The sequence below is a fragment of the Patagioenas fasciata genome, chromosome 1, assembly GCF_037038585.1.
Source record: "Patagioenas fasciata isolate bPatFas1 chromosome 1, bPatFas1.hap1, whole genome shotgun sequence".
Classification (NCBI taxonomy): domain Eukaryota; kingdom Metazoa; phylum Chordata; class Aves; order Columbiformes; family Columbidae; genus Patagioenas; species Patagioenas fasciata.
Window position 1 is genome coordinate 13,393,244 of NC_092520.1, and position 15,272 is coordinate 13,408,515.

The following is a 15,272-nucleotide window of genomic DNA, read 5'->3' on the forward strand; positions in this document are numbered from 1 at the left end:
AAAAAGACATGAACAGCTTTTACTTCATTTAAAAAAGTTATTTACGATTATAGTTCGCAATCATAAACTTCAGTGTTTTCAAAAAATCAGTGTGGATTCAGAGCTTCTGAAGCTACTAAGACCATTAAGAACTGCCCAAGTGCCTGTACACAGGTTATATCCATTTAAATTTTCTTTAAGGAAATTTGATTCAAGTGATGCAATTCTCTTTTAGGGACTCAGTCTATTACGTGGTCAGTTAAACAAGGTTTGCACATGTCACATGGAGCTGTATCTAAATGAGGTTACCACACACAGTTTTGACTTGCTGTCAGCTTTAAAAATAAATGGCTTCAACAAAGTCATTGCAAATTTGCATTAAAATACGGCCAAGAACAATTCAATATCAGAATAGAACTTTATTCATTGCTACACGTAATATAAAATATACACTGTTGGAAGAGTGGGGCTCTGAAAAAAATCAAAGATCACCTCTTTCTAGATAATTGTTGTGGCCAGAAATTGTTGTGACTACAAATTGCAGCCCGAGTACTTTAAGCACAAGAATAAGTTGGACACTAGGAAAAGGTTCTGCCCCCAGAGGGTGCTGGACACTGGAACAGGCTCCCCAGGGAGGTGTCACGGCCCCAAGCCTGACAGTGTTCCAGCAGAGACTGGACAACACCCTCAGACACACGGTGTGAACTGTGGGGTTGTCCTGTGCACGGACAGGAGTTGGACTCGATGATCCTTGTGGATCCCTTCCAGCTCAGGACATTCCATGAATCCCCGTGACCAGGAGCTGGCAGCAGGTTGGTGTGGGAGCCCAACTCATCCTGAGACAAGAAACGGAACGGATACAGAAGTTCCCGATCCTGGAATCACCTATAACTTGTACACGATGTGTGTAAAGGAAGAACAACCTTATGGTTAACAAAACAAGACTGAAATTCAGTTACTTTTAAACACGAGTGCTGATGTTAATGAAAATATAAAAAGCCTGTCGAAGGCTTTATTAAGCTAGAATTGCTAAACCTTAAGGTTTTTTTCTTCTTTTCTAGAAGAAAAAAATTCTACGTATTATAATCCTACTGTAGAAAACCATAATACTTAGAGATAAATTAATCTGAAGCTCTAATTTGTTACAATTTGTAGACAGCCCAAGGCATCTAATCCTCCCAGAAATCTAAATACTAAATGCAAATATTAAGTTCTCCTTTTTTTTTGGCCACAGACTTTCAGCGAGTGACATAGTGTGAAGCTTTAACATGAAATACGAATTTATGAATGATTTCAAAAGGACAGATTCATGTTTTGACAAGATTTTATTGTGAAACATTGGATTTAGAAAAGGTACAAAATGTCAACGGTCGGATGTGTGCCAGTACAGTATTTCAACAGTCTATACATGTGGACAGCTGAACAGCTTCGCTGCAGAACGCGTATTTAGACACACTATCTAAAAGGGGGGTGCAAAATTTACAGGCTTAAAGTACATAAATAACTTGAGCCAAAATGGCCATTACTGGTCAATGCTAATCAATCAACATCTGAAACAGCCTAAAAAGCACAATACAGTACAACAATGTCCTTGCAGATCCACGTTTAAAGAACATCAGTTTCTTACGTCAGTAACCTACAGCTCCAGGACACTCCTTTCAGGACGGGGATTCAGTTGGCTAGTTTACAACTTTAAAAAATTCACGATAAAAATGAGATTATGGAAGAAAACCCACAGGTATTTAGTTAGAACTAAATGCTGGGAAGCCCCTAAAAATTTGACTGGGATTTATAAAGGCAATCACTTCTACTCTAGAACTTCATTTTTTTTCTTTTAAAATGACCTTACTGCATCTTGATCAGATATCACTAAGGGAGCTTTATTCAAGCATTTCAATTTGCTATGCATTTCTGTGTTTTAAAATCAATTTCAACACACATGGGTTGCCATTCAAATGGAAAAAAATACAAAAATACTGACCTTGAATTAACGAAAGTCATAAATTTGTATATTGAAGAAACCAATAACATCTCCAAAGGATAGCAGCATTCTCTACCCCATTTTAGCAAGTTTAAAGAAGATAATTTATAAACATACAAAGCTGATTTTAGGGTATAAAAATACATGAAATAAGACAGCTTTTTTTTCCCAATTATTCAGTAGTCTGTCACTGCTGGAATTTGTCTGAACTACTGAAAAAGTGTTCATAGTTCAGTACATGGATGGACAACCAAGGAGCTTTAGTTTTTTGTTCTTTAATTAAAAGGTGTGTAGCTTATTCTACACAATTAACTTTACTGAAATACAAGCAGTTACCCTGTTACCAACCAGTACCCAGAGCTGAACCAAATGTTTATTTATGTAAATCCACTTTGCTTTATGCCGATCTGTAACTCACCTTCCTGAACAGAGACCTTGGGCTATAGTAAACAGAAGTTTCTGAATATGATTGAAGTCCATTAGGAGCAGAGCTAAAAAACTGATGTAATTTAGAATCAAAATCTACCCAAAACATTAAAACAACCCACCAACCCAACCAAAACAACCCACCCTTTGACATCCACTCAATTAGTACCAAGACCATTAGTTTTGGCAACTCTCTTCTCATTGTGTATCTTTACTGGGGATGAGAATCTTGCAATTAATTCAGAAGAATCACCATAAGTTACAACTAAGTACATTAAATCAGACAATGGGGATTTGTTTTTTTCAACTTTGAGTGTATGACACTAATTAAGGATGTAACATTGGGAATACAATGTCTGCTACGGAATTAAAATCAGCGCTGTGCCAAATGGGAAAAATATATAAACAACCCACTGAACTCCAGTGTGGCAAAACACATTCAGTTTTTTGTTTGGGAAGTGTTTGGCACGAGCAGCACTAACAAAATTCAACACCTCACAGACACAAGCTACAAGGTTATCTAAAGCCAATACTCACTGTCCATCAATTAGCTATTAATGCTGCTTCAAGCACCGCACCAGCCACTTTGATCTTTGTTTCAGATTCCTCTGTACACACATTTATATTTACATAAAACATTTATTAAACGTGATTTTAAAACATAAAAACCTTATGTACAAAATACCAACATTCCTATAAATAAACAGTTGGAGAAAGGCACTTGCAAGAAAAATCTACAGTAAATCTTACAAAAACCACACTGCCTCTGTTACTGTACAATAGATAATCTTTCAGTAAATCCCTATCACAAGAATGTAAAACACTAATTACTTGTTATAACTAAGAATATAACCGTTACAGTTGTATTTACACATACATATATGCCTTTTTTTTAGTTTCACTTGAGAGCACCATGATTTCCATTCTAAATTCATATTTTGATACAAAGTAAAAGAACAGTTGCCAGAAACCAGTGTTCGGTGTCACTGCAGAGTCAAACTTTTGGCTGACATCAGCGTAGTTTAAAAGACTTGGTTGATGTAAAAAGTACGCCTAGCTTGTTATTGCATGTTGTCCTTTTAGAGAGAGCACTGCTATGTTCTCTATGCAATTGTTTAATACTATTGCTGGCAAAAAGTTTCCAATATCAAAAAAATAAAAACATTCTTCAAGCCAGTTGAAGGATTTCATCTGAACAGTAACTAAAAAAAGCTGCATATTAATTATAAAAACGTGTAGGAAACATGCCAACTAATCTGGTGTGCAAAAATATTTTTTCCCCTACATAGGATTTTAAGGGCTTCACAGAATTACTCAAATTTACATTGAGTAGCAAACCCCACGAATAACCAGTTCCTCAAGGAGATGTTAGTATACTCCCACTTTTATCGAACTTTTTACCCTTTGACAACGCTGCAACCTGTTTGAGCAGTTCTCTGTTTTTAGCCTGCAAAACAAGATAAAAAAGCTTTATGAATTAACGTCTTAGATAGCAGCCTCATGCACTCATTTCCCACATTTATGAAACAAGTCTCAAAATGTACACGCTGAGAACATCCAAAGAAGTTAATGATCACTTTTCAAAGATTTGTACGTGCTTTTTGATATGCATGTTCCACCTTCAACAGAAAAGGTAACCACACTTTCTGATTGCAAAATTTAGTACCTGAGGTATTGCACTGAGTATTTGTTCTGTTTGTGATTCAGATGGCAACTAATTCAGGTTTTCTTCTTGATAATGCAGATATGTGCTTTAATAAGAAACATTTAACTGTCCAATGTGTTACGCTGATCCGTTAAATCAGATCAATAGCACACTGACAACTGATTAAATGTCAGAGAACGGACACAAAAAATAACAAGACCTTTGAGAAAGTGTGTGAGGTAAGCCTCTATTTATTAAAGCTAGAAAGCAATTCTTACAGTAAGTTTAATTTATATGGAGGTTGACCGCAGAACTGCTGCGCAATGCATCCAAAATTAAATGTGGTAATGATCGTTTAATAACTTGGTCTATGTCATTGCTGGGACTAAACAGACTGAATACATAATTCCAGCTGGAGGATTTCTCAAGTATTGATGGGCAATTACTCACCTGCAACTGTTCCACAGTTTCCTTGTGAGCTTTCTCCATACTGTTCATCTTTGTCCTCAAGTTAGACTCCTGGTACTGGAAGTCTGCCTTCAGTTCTGTCAACTGAAAACACAAATTGTGTGAACATTCCTTGGACTGCTACAGAACACCTCTTCTAATCAATCTGTGAAATCTTCACGGAAGCCTCGGGAAACACTGTATTTATTCCCTATTGCAATATTGACAGCTCAGCACTTGAGAAGTAGCTTGAAAATTAAGTATGTCTATTTTATACGAAGAAAACAAGTACACTTATATAACCATATTCCTTGCTCAGGATTTGATATAAAGACTGTTAATCCTCAAAAAAAAATTAAATACAAGATTCATGATTTATGATCTTAGCTGCTCTTTCAGCTGTGAGATACTCATCACAATCTTCAGTTATGTCTCTTCAGTTACAAGGTACTGTAACACATGAAAAATCATCCCCACAAAGACAACAGAAATTATTTGTTTGTGTCCTTTTATGCTACAGTTTGTCCTAAACAGAAGCCTACATTCCAAAGTTTCACTGCTTCTCAATCTACAACAACAGTGAATTGAAATGTGTTATTAGAAACGTATAATTAAAAATTACTTTAGTTCTGAGTGTACGGTGCAGTCTGGCTGTCACTGGGTTCCTCTTGAGGCCGGCAGAGATCCAGATGACATACACTAAACCAGCTGTTTCTAAATTGTGATATATGCTTCTATGTAAGCAGCTGAATGCCTCTTCTGGAAGCACGTGCAGCTGGGTGAACTACAAACAGTTTGTTGTATAGGGAACCACTTCTTTTAAAAGTTTAGTTCCACCAAGCATCCCAGATTCACCTGACTATTTTGAACCCCTCTGGTCAATTTGGATTTATCAGGAAGCGAAGCCTCTTCACTGGCATAAAACCCAATATAGCAAACTAGAGCACACGGTCCTCAAATGACTACCTGGACTGCTATTGCCAACCTTAGTATGTGCCAAGTCACAAGTTGTGACATGAGGTATTCAAAAGAACTGTCAAATAGTCCTAAATAAAGCACAGGTATCTTGATACTAGAATATATACCTCCTTGTACACAAACTGCTCAAGGTATTTACTTATAGCTGCTGTAAATTCCAGGGGATCTGGTACAAAACCACATACCACAAACTAAATATCAGAGAAACTAGTGACAGTATTGCACCACAGTGAAGCATAGAGCTAGATGAGCAAACACACTGTGCGAACATCCAGCAAATTGTGGTTCCTTCCTAATGATCAAGTGTCAGGGCCCCACAGCAATGTCTCAGTGTCTCACTAACATTTTGTCCAGGAAGCGAAACAAAGCCAGTACTGCACACAGCAAGCACTGGTGACATGGCTGAGATCCTGACTCATAACAAAAAATTATGAATGAGGACTGTCTGTAAACTGGTGTACTGAGCTGCTTTTGTTGCTGTACATTATACATTTCAGAGGTTTTTCCTTTGGAGTGCTCCAAACTGCTTCAATGCTCTCCCTACACCAATCCTGGGACAAGATCTTAACAGGGATTTCCCACAGGTCTGGCTCACACTTTTATCCCAGTACATGTCTTTACATTTACTATCTCATTTGTTTGTAAATTTTCCAGCTATGCAAACATTGTACAATGCGTTCAACTTTTCTCCGCCATGCAGCAGCTGAAGGTGCCATTCTGAAAGTAATTCATGCCTGAAGGAGTCTTTAGGTTCAAAGAACTCCGAGGTCAAATAAACAGCTTTAGCAGTGGGGATATTAAAATTATTAGATGCTTTCCCTAAGGAAACGGCACAAAACAAGTTACTGCAGTGGTCACTCAGAAGTAGGTGACATTTCCTTACCTAACCCTTTTGTTAGTTTTGCCCAGTCAATCAAATACAAAAAGAGATAAATGACTTTCTTACTGACTCATGATCTTCTACTGGCTTATATGACAGAGATCTGGGCCTTAATGTCTGTCCTTGGAAGAAAATACCTACAGAGAATCCATGACAGACTGTTCAGCTCTTTCATACTGACCGCTCAAAGGCTTCAAATAGCAAGTACTTCCAACACTAGGTATACTATGACACTGACATAAACAAAAAAAGGTTTAAGTATCCTTTACACAAAACATTTAAGTAGAAATGAAGATATTGAACTATGGATTAAAAGTGGAAGCATTTTCCCGTCACAATCAATGAGCCTTTCTTAACCATCAATATTTTTATAGACCATCACTCATCTATAGTCAAAATTTTACTTGAAAATGCATTACATTTGCTTTTAATACAATTCCATAACCTACTCAAACCCAGACATTCTAGAGCCATCATTACACACACAGTCTTAAAAGCATCTAGCTAATCAGATGGCAGAGAAATAAGCTCTAATACAGGCAAAGTATATATCTGTAGTTATTTATCTTTCCTTGTCAGTCATTAGGTTGGTTGAAGGGTGAATCTCTTACATGAGTTTCACTGCAGCCATTTGGGCCTATTTCACTTCACTTTGGTTGGCTGCCAGGCATCTAATCCAACTTTTCTTCTAGTCTCCGATAACTTGATAACCTACAGCACACATATGCCACCAATCTTTTAAAACCAAAACACTTAATTTCCATACACTGTACACGTAAATTTGGACACAGACACCTTAATTACAGCTACAGTTGCTTTAGCTTAAACAAAAACTATGCTAAGCTGGGAACGGTTAACTACTCTTAATCCTCCTCTTATCTTCTGTGCCCATCAGCCTGCGCAGGTCTCCAGCACAGTTGCCGTGACTCAGTTTAGGATATGCAGAACATACAAACCACTGTCTGGCATTTTATACATCACCTGTGGCACGCAGCCTGAGTAACAGTGAAGCGGATGGCTAGCTTCTAGATGGCTGAAGCAAGGGAAGATGAATTCCTCTTTGACTTAGAGCCAAAATACATTAATGATACAAAAGTCGCAAACTTTTCCTTTAAATGGTAACATTTGATTAGTTGCTATATAAAAAAAACTGTATCTGATTTCTGGTTTATCTCACCATTTTGACATTGTTAGGAGTCTACAAAATAAAAAACAAAATGATAAAGTTCTTATTAAGCAGGTGCAACTTTTACCTTTTTATCTTTTTCTAAAATAGTCTGATCTCTTTGCTGCAGAAGACGTTTAAGTGACATTACTTCTTCTTTCAGTTGACTTATGAGGACAAAGTTGTCAGTTCCTCCACTGTCTGCTGACTGATTTATAGAGCTACTAAAAATGAAAAAACAACAGTTAGTTACAGCATCAAAGGAAAAAAAAAAAAACAGTATGTTTTTAAATTTCAAATTGGATAATTAATAATTCCACAAACATCCTTAAGGACTAATGCAAAAAAAGTATGTACCTGACAGAAATGGATGCAACTGGCAAATTACCTTACTAATGGCACACATTACATACACCTGCAGAAATATAATTAAGTATTAGCTTGGAGGGGGACAAACACCTTTTGACTGAAGCAGCCACTTTTACTTTTATTCCAACTGTTTGGCCAGAGGCAGAATAAAGATTAAGTCTCACACATGAAGTTCCAACAGACTTCTTTAGATACAAGGGCAACTTAAAACAGCAGGTCCAACCCTGCATCTAATCAATGAAACACCAACGCCAGGGAACACTGTTTCATTGATAACTGTTGCCTTGTACATAAGTTTTACTGAATTTTGCCCCAAACAGCTTAAAAGCAGGAAAACAGTGCCAGTTTTCTGCTAATAAAGTCATTTAGTTGACTGACAGCACTCAGATGCCACCCAATAACCTGTCTGGCTGGACAACAGTTTCACTTCCCTTATTCTTCAGACCTCCCCCAATAAAAAGAAAAGAAACGGCCCACAAATCAGTGCTCTATTTGGTTGAAATGGCTCAGCTTTAAAAAATATGACTTTACCTATCTCCATTTGATGGCTTGGATTCCAGTTTGGGTTTTTTCTTTGGAATTTCATTCTGAATAGCTGCAGAGGATTTATGGCTGAAATCAAACAAAATGTAAACCTAAAGCCTCATACTATATAACTCTCTAATATACCATTTGGTACACGCAAAATAACTAACTCATGCTCTAGCTCCTAGAGACTAGCCAGAAATGCAAGAAAAAAGTCCTTTAAATGAAAAGTGCAAGATAAATAAGAAAGAAAATGATAAGTAACATTATATTTACCTCTGTTTCCATAGTCCCTGATCTTGTTCTGGACTCAGACTGCAGATTCTGAAATACATGAGATTTATTTGGTAACTGACCAAACATGCCATTATTACTAAGTTTATGTAAATTATATCTGTACTTGAGAAAAATCCACCCTTTTTTAAATAAAAATATGACCAATTATGAACTTTCAGTTGGACAATCATATTACCTGTCATACTCATGATCACTTTTTATCATGTCAAGATGCTATAAAAATATTTATTAGCTCGATCTTTACACTATTGTAAGACAAGGGGTGAACTTCCAGACTGACAGTTACGACTTCTTTCGGTATCTCCCAATGTTTGTGCACATTATATTGCTAACCTTGCATTCAGCAAGCTGATCTAAAAGAGCATTCCTGGGATTCCCATGTGGCAATACAAATATTGCCTAAAGTGGTGCTTTTGTGATGGAATAAGCACAAAGCAAAGTTTTGGATCCCTTAAAATAACCACTTTTCAGGTCTAAAGATTTGTTTTCAATTTTTTCAAAAGCAATTTTAACAAACATCATTGATATAGGAATAGTAAAATGTAGAAGACTGTGCCAAATGAAATAGTTCAATGAACCTGGATTTCTAGCTCACTGTCTCTACTGTGTCATCTTAACATCACCTGACATGGACAGGGGAAAAAAGTCATTTATTGGACCAGAAGCAATGGACCCATGGCAGCCTGTAGGAAAAAGGTGTCAAACTGGGAACACTGTGATCTGTATAGAAATATGCTTACTTTTATAACTCTTGAGTATATCAGAAGCTCTAGTTGTGATAAAGAGCTACTTTTAAAAATTTAATCTTTACTATTCCTCTGCTACATGCATTAAGATTTAACTTGTTTTAACTTGATTTTCAGCAGAGATTTGAGAGCGCAGGAACAGTAAAATGACTCCATGCATGACAAGAATAATTTTCTTCTTCAAATTCCTAAAAAATACCCAAACTTTTTTTTTTTTTTTTAAAAGTGAAAGTATGTATGGAGTATTCTCCTCATTCTCAATATCATTACAGCTTATTTTATTTCTGTGTTTAAGTCACACTTAGGCAAGTTTCAGTCAAAATTGAAAATCATAAGCATTGGGAAGGGAAGCTTAGAATGAAAGTTTGTGTGTCTGGGGTCAGGGTCATTACCATTGCAGAACTACATAATTCAGAAATAAAAATAACGCAAGTAGTTCTAAAGTTACACTGTCATAAGCTTACCAATGAAATTAAGTATTATGACTACTATTAGACTAGCATTAAAAAAAATGAGTTCCAAGATTTATAACTAACTAACCTAGTATGTACGTTAAAGTTGCTATTCTGCTTACACCATGGCCAGAGATGGCACGCTGAGAAAAGCTTCAGAACATGGGACAAAACTGTGAAATGTTATCAGACTGCCAGTATCTGAACCGACAGTGTGACCTTCCTGTGTCTGTATGACAGCCACTCACAAACTGCCTATCAAAGCAGGATCTGGGTATAAAAACTAGCAGAGATACAAACTGGTCCTAGACTAAGGTGGTCCCACACTGTTGGTTCTGCTTCTCCATTTAGATAGCAGTGTAGGGAAAGGGACCTGGGGGTCCTGGTGGACAGCAGGATGACCATGAGCCAGCACCGCCCTTGTGGCCAGGAAGGCCAATGGCATCCTGGGGTGTATTAGAAGGAGGGGGTAGTTAGTAGGTCGAGAGAGGTTCTCCTGCCCCTCTACTCTGCCCTGGTGAGACCCCATCTGGAATATTGTGTCCAGTTCTGGGCCCCTCAGTTCCAGAAGGACAGGGAACTGCTGGAGAGGGTCCAGCCCAGAGCAACGAAGATGATCAAGGGAGTGGAGCATCTCCCGTGTGAGGAAAGGCTGAGGGAGCTGGGGCTCTTTAGTTTGGAGGAGACTGAGGGGTAACCTCATTCATGTTTATAAATATATAAAGGGTGCGTGTCACGAGGATGGAGCCAGGCTCTTCTCGGTGACAACCAATGACAGGACAAGGGGTAAAGGGTACAAAATGGAACACAGGAGGTTCCACTCAAATTTCAGAAGAAACTTCTTCTCAGTGAGGGTGACAGACACTGGACCAGGCTGCCCAGGGAGGTTGTGGAGTCTCCTTCTCTGGAGAAATTCAAACCCACCTGGACACCTTCCTGTGGAACCTCATCTGGGTGTTCCTGCTCCGGCAGGGGGACTGGACTGGATGATCTTTTGAGGTCCCTTCCAATACCTAACATTCTGTGATTCTGTGATTTAGCTGCAAGTCTCTGCACACAAGCACATCAGGATGAAGTCGGGGTGAGGATTCTGAATGAAGTAGCTGTTCTGTGCTTACTGCTAATATACACCTTTTAGCCCATGGTAAATGCATGTAAAATAGCAGTTACTGCTTAGAAAGCCAAAGTCGAGTTTATCCCTATGTAACTTGCTCTGTAGCCATTCTGTGGGTTCTCCTCTAGACTTGCTACCAATTTTAACATCGACTTCTTTGATGATCATCAAGAATTTCTACTTTTTGCTGACCTCCCTTCATCCAAACTGTGAGCATACAAGGATTCTGACAGACCATCGAAGAACAACATTCTGCTGCTGGTTTTGATGCCGTATTTTAAATGGTATTTCTTATTTCCTTTGATCTCAGTACTAACAGAACATAGAAGAGGAAGAGGTACCGACGGCTACTTTGATTTTTGACATACTTACTTATGATGACTGCTGCTGTGACGATGATGATGGTGGTGATGGTGGTGGTGTTTTGAATGATGCTGGTCTTTCTCGGTAAGAGATGACGATGAGGAGTTAGAGTGTGAAGATCCTAGGCTCTTCCGCTGTTCTTTTGTCTTCTGTAGCACTCTCTTGTAGGACAGTGTGCAGAGCCAACACAACAACTTCCCATCAACCTTTTGGGAAACAATTCATAGGAGGGTTTTTTTTTTCCAAGTATACTTGCACTAGAAATATGTACTTCAATGTTTGAAAGAAAAACCAGTTTCACTTAATCTGTTATCTTTAGGAAAAATCCAGACATCTCTTCAGTATGAAACAGCACTACCATATCCCCAATGCATGCATGTTATCTTTCAGTAGCGAGTCTTATTCTTTTTGTCATTTAAAGTGAAGCCAGAATTCAGTCTTAGCAAACACTGGACTTGCTCTGTATCACAGAAGTGACAATCACTTTTTAAAGGGACAAACCATTTTTAGTTTAGACACCATGTACCCTCTCTCAACCCATCGTATTCCAGGCAGAATCAAGATGCCCAGCCAATGTGTTACTTGTACCAAGTAAATTCTTTCGTAAAAACAGCATTATTCTTGTGTTCAGGCAAGAGGCTTTTGAGGTCATTTCCTCAGCACCTTCTGGAATGAGAAAGTGGCACTCACCAAAGCTATTTAAGAGAACAAAACACAAAGGGTTGCTCAGAGCAAGTCTGCCTCTCTGGTGCGGTGCTTTAACGCACGGTAGGCAAATCAGAAGAGCTAAAGCGATAAATTTGAGTTATGGACAAATGAAAGATTCAATAGATGGGAAAATAAAATAAAATAAATTATTAGAAAAAAAATAATCAAAGCACCAGGAACTGTTCAGCTGCTTAACCTTTGTTCCCCAGCTACAACTGTCAGCTTACACTTAAGCTTATTCTTAGAGTGATTTAAAGTAAGTTAGGCCAGTAGCTAACATAACAATAGTAAGTTGCGAAACTTAATTCAAATATTGTAAAGCATAGCAACTTTAATCTCTGTGAACATAAGATACATTCCAGTTAATCCTCCTCTTATGAAGGAGGAACACTGTCTGCGGTTAGCCTAAGCCATCACAGCTGTGGAACAAAGCCTACCTTCCTTCTTCCCTCCTCTTTTCGATCAAAAGCGCACTGCTGTTTGCACTGCTCACATGTCTGAGGCGGGCCGTACTTTTTCTCTGAGTTGGTGCAACGCTGACATTTGGTGCCAATAAATGCTGCAATGATGTTACAGTACTGACAAGGTTTGGGCTGGAAAACAAAGAAGTTGAACTGAAGTTAATACATGATGGTTTCTGTAATGAAAGAAGGTATTTCAAATCACACAATGATGCTTCTAAACTACAAGGGCTTCAGACAATATAGAGAACCTTTTTTCCTACCATTTCTTTCTTCAGTACTAAACTTTTCCCCTAAAACGATGCTCCTTCAATGGTCAAAACCAGTCTGGACTTTCCAGGAAAACCCTGGTAGATATTCAATGAAAGAAACACACACAATGTGACACAAACGCATAAGTGTCTGAAACACACCCTGACTTTTTTTTTTTTTTTTAAGGAAAAGATCACATTTTCCCTCTGTTTTATTACATTACTAAAGAAATTACTTAAAACCTTTAAAAGAATAATGAAATAATTTTTTAGACTGAAAGGTTCTGAGAACATCGCTCTCCCTTGCACTACTCAGCGATTTCATAAACCTACAACTCCAATATCAGTATCCTGATCCCTTCAATTCTGCAGGAAACTTACAAAAAAACCTCAAAAACAACTTCAGATACCATCAGGTCAGGTTAGCAACTTTTATATCATAAGCTCAACTAGAATAATCCCCTGCTGGGAATAAAACTGCTGTCTCTTTTCATAGCTTAGAAATGGCTAATTATCTCCAACGCAGTTCCTTTTTTTTTTTTTTTATGAACTATTGGTTAAAAACATTCTTGGATCTGTCTTTCACTACATTTTCAGGCTTTTGAAACAATGTTCTTTGTTCAGTTTACATTTACACTCATAAAATGCCTGACTACACACATACACCTCCAATAAGCTGAATTTAGTCTAATATGGTTTATGTCAAGATATGCACTTTTGTTTCACTACCAGATTATCTTGATACCTTCTATAAACTAGTACCTGCAGGGCGCTCAGACGCAGCGTGTCTGTTCATATATTAAAAAGTTAATTTTTCTAACAGAACTGAAGCTGAATTCAAGATGAGAAAATGGAAAGTAACATGCATACAAGTTAATACTCATAACATCTTTCTACTTAATTGCTTACCATGATTAACACACATTTAAATTTTTTAAGACTTACATAATGTAAAGTATGTGGTATTATTAGATTTTCACATTCATCACTCATTAAAAACACAGTCAGCTAATGGTTTGCTGTCAAGCGTGTGTTTGAGAATACGTAAAGGACTAGTTTACGTGCATAAAGCAAAATAAAGTTGTTTTTACTATGAATAGATATAGCGCAGTTATTTGTAGCTCTTCAGCTACTTATAATCACAATGGATTTCAATCTGAAAAAAAGAAACTGTCGCCTATGAAGGAAACGAAGAGTTGTCCATAATTTTCATCACCTTTCTGAAAGGTAATCTCCAAAATGAAACAAGAAGTTTAGCTGCATGAGAACTTTTTAAATTTAAAACATGACTGAACTTCAATATTCAGAACCAAGAGCCTACTCACCGTTCCAAACTGTTTCACGTTTTGGGCACATTTCTTGCATATCGTATTGGTTTTGCTAAAGGAAAAAAAAAAAGGCACAATGTTGAATTCGGCGACAAACACACCCCTTGAAACCGAACACACACACACGCAAACACGCCGGGGGAGCAGGTGCGGGAACAAATGCTGCGGTGAGCAGGTGAGGGGACCAATCTAAGGCTGTGCCGCGCTAGGCAACCTGCCGGGCGGGTTATTTTACTGCGATTCCGTTCACTTAGCGTCTCCCCGGGTGCGAATTTCGGTGCTACCGACGCCGTGGCCCGCGGAGCGGCTGTTCCTCCCGTGGCGGATCCCCCCGTACCTCTCCTGCTGGAACTCGGAGCGGCAGTAGGTGCACTTCACGATGGGGTGGGCGATCCGGCACTCCTGGGGGGACAAGAGCCGCGTTACCGGACCCTCCACCCGCCTCAGCCGCTCCCCCGCCGGGCGCTGCCCGAGGGCTGTCCCGCCGGGCCGGGCCGGCACCACCCGCTCCTCCCCGGGCTGCCCGAGCCCCGGCGGCCCGTCCCGGTGCGCGCCGCCCCCGCACCTTGCAGAGCTGCTGGCCCTGGGAGAGCTCCTCGAAGGGGTAACGCTGGTTGCACTTAGTGCAGGCATAAAGAGCCGGGGCGGCTGCCGTGGCCGCCGCCGCCATCCGCGCCGCGGCCGGCGGGGCGGACACGGGCGGGCCGAGGGAGGGGAAGAGGGAGGTGCCGGGGCGCGGGCCGGAGCGGCCACCTGGGAGCCGCCCCGCTCCCGCTCCCGCTCCGCCGCCGCGCCTGGGGAGCGCGCCCGCCGCCGCCCTAGGCCCCGTGCGCAGCCCGCGCCGCGTCCCCTTGTGTCGGTGTCGGCAGCGGCGTCACCCCGCGCCCCCCGCCCTTCCCTCCGCCCCGGGCTCGGGCTCCGGCGGCAGCCAATCACCGCCTCGCGCCAAACCTGCCTTCAAAACTCGCCGCCCAATCGCCGCCCCCGCGGGTCCGGCCTCCGCCAATCCCGCCGCGGGCGCCCTGTTCTCTGCTGGGCGCTGATTGGGTGGCCTCACGGCCGCGGCGCTGATTGGTCCGACCCGCGCGACTTCTGCTTTCCGATTGGCCGAAGTGCGGGGGCTCACTTTGACAAAGACCATCCTCTTCCGCCGTCCA

At 40.1% G+C, this 15,272-nt stretch overlaps 1 protein-coding gene across 3 annotated transcripts; it reads right to left on the reverse strand.

The window, feature by feature from the left end:
• Window positions 1–1,285: 1,285 nt before the first annotated feature.
• FAM76B (family with sequence similarity 76 member B) lies at window positions 1,286–14,994 on the reverse strand. 3 transcript variants are annotated; one of them, XM_065832294.2, is made up of 10 exons: window positions 14,681–14,994; window positions 14,453–14,517; window positions 14,113–14,167; window positions 12,513–12,668; window positions 11,377–11,573; window positions 8,672–8,719; window positions 8,402–8,482; window positions 7,590–7,722; window positions 4,482–4,583; window positions 1,286–3,833 (listed from the first exon to the last, which is right to left on the reverse strand). In XM_065832294.2, the coding sequence occupies exons 1-10, from the start codon at window positions 14,783–14,785 to the stop codon at window positions 3,744–3,746; spliced, it is 1,032 nt and encodes a 343-aa protein (XP_065688366.1). In that variant the 5' UTR covers window positions 14,786–14,994; the 3' UTR covers window positions 1,286–3,743. The 3 variants fall into 3 exon arrangements, with proteins under 3 accessions (XP_065688366.1, XP_065688357.1, XP_065688374.1); XM_065832285.2 differs by having other exon boundaries at window positions 7,590–7,725; XM_065832302.2 differs by lacking the exon at window positions 8,402–8,482 and having other exon boundaries at window positions 7,590–7,725.
• Between the last annotated feature and the right edge of the window lie 278 nt (window positions 14,995–15,272).

Bases quoted from the DNA above. Each gene is read 5' to 3' on its own strand.
- FAM76B (XM_065832285.2), bottom strand. From the start codon at position 14,785: ATGGCGGCGGCGGCCACGGCAGCCGCCCCGGCTCTTTATGCCTGCACT. The intron at 14,518-14,680 runs GTGCGGGGGCGG...TTGTCCCCCCAG, and splicing joins AGGGCCAGCAGCTCTGCAAG to GAGTGCCGGATCGCCCACCC. The intron at 8,483-8,671 runs GTAAATATAATG...GTTTGATTTCAG, and splicing joins CAGGGACTATGGAAACAGAG to CCATAAATCCTCTGCAGCTA.